Source organism: Phycomyces blakesleeanus (assembly GCF_001638985.1).
Source record: "Phycomyces blakesleeanus NRRL 1555(-) unplaced genomic scaffold PHYBLscaffold_11, whole genome shotgun sequence".
NCBI classification, from domain to species: domain Eukaryota; kingdom Fungi; phylum Mucoromycota; class Mucoromycetes; order Mucorales; family Phycomycetaceae; genus Phycomyces; species Phycomyces blakesleeanus.
In genome coordinates this window covers 1,349,913-1,355,912 of record NW_017265144.1, presented here as the reverse complement: position 1 = coordinate 1,355,912, position 6,000 = coordinate 1,349,913, and the positions used below count along the sequence as shown (strand labels likewise).

General features: G+C 37.2%; 3 protein-coding genes across 3 annotated transcripts; 1 reads left to right on the top strand and 2 right to left on the bottom strand.

The window, feature by feature from the left end:
• Nucleotides 1-140: 140 nt before the first annotated feature.
• On the bottom strand, nucleotides 141-606 carry PHYBLDRAFT_168872 (hypothetical protein; the record flags this gene model as incomplete). Its single annotated transcript, XM_018435954.1, has 2 exons — nucleotides 141-276; nucleotides 377-606. The coding sequence occupies 2 exons, from the start codon at nucleotides 604-606 to the stop codon at nucleotides 141-143; spliced, it is 366 nt and encodes a 121-aa protein (XP_018291563.1).
• A 1,530-nt stretch (nucleotides 607-2,136) lies between these two features.
• On the top strand, nucleotides 2,137-3,166 carry PHYBLDRAFT_168871 (hypothetical protein; the record flags this gene model as incomplete). Its single annotated transcript, XM_018435953.1, has 4 exons — nucleotides 2,137-2,366; nucleotides 2,467-2,598; nucleotides 2,653-2,897; nucleotides 2,982-3,166. 4 exons carry the CDS (start codon nucleotides 2,137-2,139, stop codon nucleotides 3,164-3,166), a joined length of 792 nt encoding a protein of 263 aa, XP_018291562.1.
• Nucleotides 3,167-5,082: 1,916 nt separating this feature from the next.
• On the bottom strand, nucleotides 5,083-5,961 carry PHYBLDRAFT_63785 (hypothetical protein; the record flags this gene model as incomplete). Its single annotated transcript, XM_018441181.1, has 2 exons — nucleotides 5,083-5,259; nucleotides 5,824-5,961. The coding sequence occupies 2 exons, from the start codon at nucleotides 5,959-5,961 to the stop codon at nucleotides 5,083-5,085; spliced, it is 315 nt and encodes a 104-aa protein (XP_018291561.1).
• Between the last annotated feature and the right edge of the window lie 39 nt (nucleotides 5,962-6,000).

Below are 6,000 nucleotides of genomic sequence, written 5' to 3'. Positions count from 1 at the left end.
TCAAAACGGGCGTGAGGCGCTTATCTTTGATTGAAAAGCATATTCCATCCCACTTTGCAGCTCCTGTTATATCAGCTGTCCGCTCGAATCCTAATATAGTGTTTAGAAGACAACCTTTTCATTTGTTTCAAACTAATTATTTACCAATGGAAAGATACTAGGTCATTACAGCTTAAGAACATTGCATGTAACAGGTATATTGTTGTAATTGGAGCAGCTGTCCTCTCTTTCATTGGGAATAGAATTGGGTTTCTTGGGCTGGTCATCATTTGCAAGCTATTTAGATAGAGATATTAGGTTAATTAGCTAATTAACTAATTAACTATCAAAATAATGACAATGCCTTTCTTTTTTATTATAATATATAGATACTTACAAATGATGAAGTGTAGATTCCGCAAAGTAATAGTCAGCATATTCAGATTCATCCAGAGAATTATTAGTTCCAATAAAAGACCTTATTTGAGACTTTATGCATGTTGCTGAAGCAGAAGATTTGGAAATAAGATTCAAAATATCCTTGCACGGTTCACTTAATTCAATTTTTGGAGGGTCAGTCAATGATTTGATGCTGGCGCCGGATTCTTCTAACAAAGTCCCAGACATATATTCTAAGATACAGGATTTCCACTCCAAAAGTTATATTTTTTTTCAAACTATATATTTTGCAAAATCAAAACTTTCATTTTGTGCTCCGACTATATATAAAAAAAAAATCAATTTATTTCTTGGCTATTTGTACATTGGGGGAAGAAGCTAATGCTATGATCAACCCAGCCTTGGCAGTTTTCCATAGCGATATGGCGGGAGCACTCAGCAATATACTCCAAGAATTGACCACATACCAACCCGGGCTTTCTCTTGACCAGTGTTTTGAGTTTGGAGAAGCACTCTTCAATCGGGTTTAGGAAAGGAGAGTATGGGGGGAGAAAGTGTAGGTGGTGTCGTGAATTAGCAAACAATTCAGTGACAAGATGGGATCTATGGATCGAGGCATTATCCATAATGAAGTTGTGAGGGGCAGCATTACTGTGGTCGAGCGAATCCATAATCGTCTTTACAAATTCAACGAAAATTGGTCCTGTCGTGCCACCAGGGGTTAACTTCGCCTGCACACTCTCAACACCTTGGTAAGAAATACCGGCAAGAATTGAGATGTTTAGTCCCCTTTTCGACTTCGTCTTCACAATGCTGGTCTCGCCTTTCTTGGACCACCCTTGTCCTCTGATCAGGTTTGCATTAAAGCCTGCTTCGTCCACAAAAATGCAATTGGTTTTATACGATAAACCATTCGTGTGCATACTGTCTACGTATACTTTTCTCAGCTCAATAGTCTTCGGGTCGTTTCTTTTTTCCTCGACCGGCTTGATTCTCTTCAATGTGAACCCGATGTTGTTGATAATGTGCTTATGTAAGCCACTGATGCTCAAGTTCTGCTCTTGAAGCTCTGGAAATTTTCTAAACAGTTCCTCTCTCATTTGACCAAGAGTCAAGGTGCAGCATTCGTCCAAGAGGTCTTGAATGAACTTCGAATGCTCATCGGTTATCTTAAGACTTTCCGCGCGCGAGCCGCCTCGCTTCTTGGGCTCTACAGTAGCATCCCTCTCGAACTTGGTGAGGATGTTGTTAATCGATACCTATGAGACACCAAATGCCCTGGCTGCTTCGGCTCGGGTCATGGACTCTTCTATATAACATTTCTCCACAATCATGTTCTTGATGTGGATCGGAAGAACCTTTTGTGGTCCATTTCTCTTTCTTCTCTTAACGATAGCGATTTGATTGGGGTTCATGTTGGAGGATTTGAGTATAGAAAAAGATAATAGATAAAGACAGTTCTCAAAACCATATTACAAACTTAGCATTATATACTTTTCTTATAACAATATATTGATATTGCATGTTTTCTTATATTGTTTTTAATAAACAGTGTAGACATTCTTTAAATACTTTATCGCACATATTAGCATTCTTCATGCTCTTTATTAATTTGCTTTAAATTTCTTTCTATCCGCATTAATTAATTTATTTTTTTCATATATAGTCGGAGCACAAAATGAAAGTTTTGATTTTGCAAAATATATAGTTTGAAAAAAAATATAACTTTTGGAGTGGAAATCCTGTATCTTAGAATATATGTCTGGGACTTTGTTAGAAGAATCCGGCGCCAGCATCAAATCATTGACTGACCCTCCAAAAATTGAATTAAGTGAACCGTGCAAGGATATTTTGAATCTTATTTCCAAATCTTCTGCTTCAGCAACATGCATAAAGTCTCAAATAAGGTCTTTTATTGGAACTAATAATTCTCTGGATGAATCTGAATATGCTGACTATTACTTTGCGGAATCTACACTTCATCATTTGTAAGTATCTATATATTATAATAAAAAAGAAAGGCATTGTCATTATTTTGATAGTTAATTAGTTAATTAGCTAATTAACCTAATATCTCTATCTAAATAGCTTGCAAATGATGACCAGCCCAAGAAACCCAATTCTATTCCCAATGAAAGAGAGGACAGCTGCTCCAATTACAACAATATACCTGTTACATGCAATGTTCTTAAGCTGTAATGACCTAGTATCTTTCCATTGGTAAATAAATTAGTTTGAAACAAATGAAAAGGTTGTCTTCTAAACACATATTAGGATTGAGCGGACAGCTGATATAACAGGAGCTGCAAAGTGGGATGGAATATGCTTTTCAATCAAAGATAAGCGCCTCACGCCCGTTTTGATTGAATTTTCTGGAGGGATTCACTTTAATAGTACCACAGAAAAAGAGCAAAGAGATGAAAGCAAAATGATACGAAATATGGTCAAGCTCTTGGAATATGCCAAATATGTCAAAAAGCACAAGTCCCCTGTCCCGCAGTTCTACTGTCGTTTCTTCAGTAAGTTGATTGTGAACATACATACATACATACATATATATATATATGTATGGACATTCAAACCACAGATAATATTTCTTTTAGACAACCAGATTTTCTTTGAAGCCATATTTTTAGTTGATGAAGAAACTAGACTTGTAAAAAGAACTTTTTGCAAGATTCCCTGTCCGGTAACCCCACGCGAGCTAAAGATCTTTGCTGAAAACATTCCTGCTATGTTAAAATGGAAGCAGGCAATAATAAACTATGTGATCGAATCACAAAAGTGAAGAATAAAAACCATAGAATTAAAGAAATAAAAGTGCTTATGTTCTTTTACTTTTACTGACTACCAACAACCGAGTCATTATTACTTTTTTTTTGTTTATTGTTTCAATATGTGTTCAAATGATCTTGCTTAAGTATAGAAATATTTTTCTTTTAATCTTTTGATTGCATTTTCTTCCACAGCCAAGGCTCCTCTGGCAGCTTATTCAAGTTTTACTGATACTAGAGTTTCGTTTGATTTTATATTCTAATTAATAAGAGCAATGGTTACATATACATATGCTTCTTGTTGTTCAGTTGGCTTACAGTTGAGAATCCTAAACATGTCGTGATGATTGATTGTTTTTACGCGTAAAAACAATCAATCATCAGAAGAATAATAATGTACATTGGTACCAATTAGTAAAAGTCAATTAATTGAACAATGCCTATTAGGTACACATTACCTTTATCAAAGTACAGACTACAGAAGACTCCCTGCATTCATATAAAGAAGTTTCACTCTTTATATGCAACGTTCGCATCCGGATGCCTTTTACAATGAAGCAAAAGGCCAGAGCCCAGAGCGTTAGCAGGGGGGACAATGTACCTTTTTGTTACTACATGTTGAAGTAATAACTAAGTGCACATCGTTGTCTTCTACATCAAACTCCCTGCATTCATATAAAGAAGTTTCATTCTTTATATGCAACGTTCGCATCCGGATGCCTTTTACAATGAAGCAAAAGGCCAGAGCCCAGAGCGTTAGCAGGGGGGACAATGTACCTTTTTGTTATTACATGTTGAAGTAATAACTAAGTGCACATCGTTGTTTGATGGTGTAGTCTAAAGGAACGCCATAATGGTGATAAGGGAATAACCATTACATATATTCGTTGTGACCGCAACGTCATCAAAACAGGCCCGGTCCGGCACAACGATGTCTGAGCTGGCACTTTTTTTTTGCAGTTCGAAATGATTATTGTAGAAAATCACAGGATTTAATACTCTGGGTGCGTAACAAAGTTGCGTATGGACAACTTCTTTGTTTTCTTATAGACAATTGGTATATGTGCTGTGTTTTTTAATACGCTTATATTCCCATAGAGGAAATTATGGCTAAAGTCCGTACCGCGTATTAAGCTCCTCCGAGTCGGCTAGTACTCCTTTTCGGCGGAGTTATTTATTTTTACAAACTTTTGAAAGAAAAAAAACATATCGGTGTAGGCACAGGTCTATATCAAAAAAGGCGTTCTATATTCCGAGATCACCTCTTCACATTTTACCCTTTGAATACTAAAGAAAAATCTAAAAAGTCACGTGCCTAACTTGTTTACATTTTTGTTAGTAAGACTGTGACGGAGGTCACTCTTGAGTTCATAAATCAGTACCTTATTTGGACGCCCCTTTATAATCACTCAAAATCCAATTTCAATAAACTCAGTCTTCTTCCTGATACAGGATTTCCACTCCAAAAGTTATATTTTTTTTTCAAACTATATATTTTGCAAAATCAAAACTTTCATTTTGTGCTCCGACTATATATGAAAAAAATAAATTAATTAATGCGGATAGAAAGAAATTTAAAGCAAATTAATAAATAGCATGAAGAATGCTAATATGTGCGATAAAGTATTTAAAGAATGTCTACACTGTTTATTAAAAACAATATAAGAAAACATGCAATGTCAATATATTGTTATAAGAAAAGTATATAATGCTAAGTTTGTAATATGGTTTTGAGAACTGTCTTTATCTATTATCTTTTTCTATACTCAAATCCTCCAACATGAACCCCAATCAAATCGCTATCGTTAAGAGAAGAAAGAGAAATGGACCACAAAAGGTTCTTCCGATCCACATCAAGAACATGATTGTGGAGAAATGTTATATAGAAGAGTCCATGACCCGAGCCGAAGCAGCCAGGGCATTTGGTGTCTCATAGGTATCGATTAACAACATCCTCACCAAGTTCGAGAGGGATGCTACTGTAGAGCCCAAGAAGCGAGGCGGCTCGCGCGCGGAAAGTCTTAAGATAACCGATGAGCATTCGAAGTTCATTCAAGACCTCTTGGACGAATGCTGCACCTTGACTCTTGGTCAAATGAGAGAGGAACTGTTTAGAAAATTTCCAGAGCTTCAAGAGCAGAACTTGAGCATCAGTGGCTTACATAAGCACATTATCAACAACATCGGGTTCACATTGAAGAGAACCAAGCCGGTCGAGGAAAAAAGAAACGACCCGAAGACTATTGAGCTGAGAAAAGTATACGTAGACAGTATGCACACGAATGGTTTATCGTATAAAACCAATTGCATTTTTGTGGACGAAGCAGGCTTTAATGCAAACCTGATCAGAGGACAAGGGTGGTCCAAGAAAGGCGAGACCAGCATTGTGAAGACGAAGTCGAAAAGGGGACTAAACATCTCAATTCTTGCCGGTATTTCTTACCAAGGTGTTGAGAGTGTGCAGGCGAAGTTGACCCCTGGTGGCACGACAGGACCAATTTTCGTTGAATTTGTAAAGACGATTATGGATTCGCTCGACCACAGTAATGCTGCCCCTCACAACTTCATTATGGATAATGCCTCGATCCATAGATCCCACCTTGTCACTGAATTGTTTGCTAATTCACGACACCACCTACACTTTCTCCCCCCATACTCTCCTTTCCTAAACCCGATTGAAGAGTGCTTCTCCAAACTCAAAACACTGGTCAAGAGAAAGCCCGGGTTGGTATGTGGTCAATTCTTGGAGTATATTGCTGAGTGCTCCCGCCATATCGCTATGGAAAACTGCCAAGGCTGGGTTGATCATAGCATTAGCTTCTTCCCCCAATGTACAAATAGCCAAAAA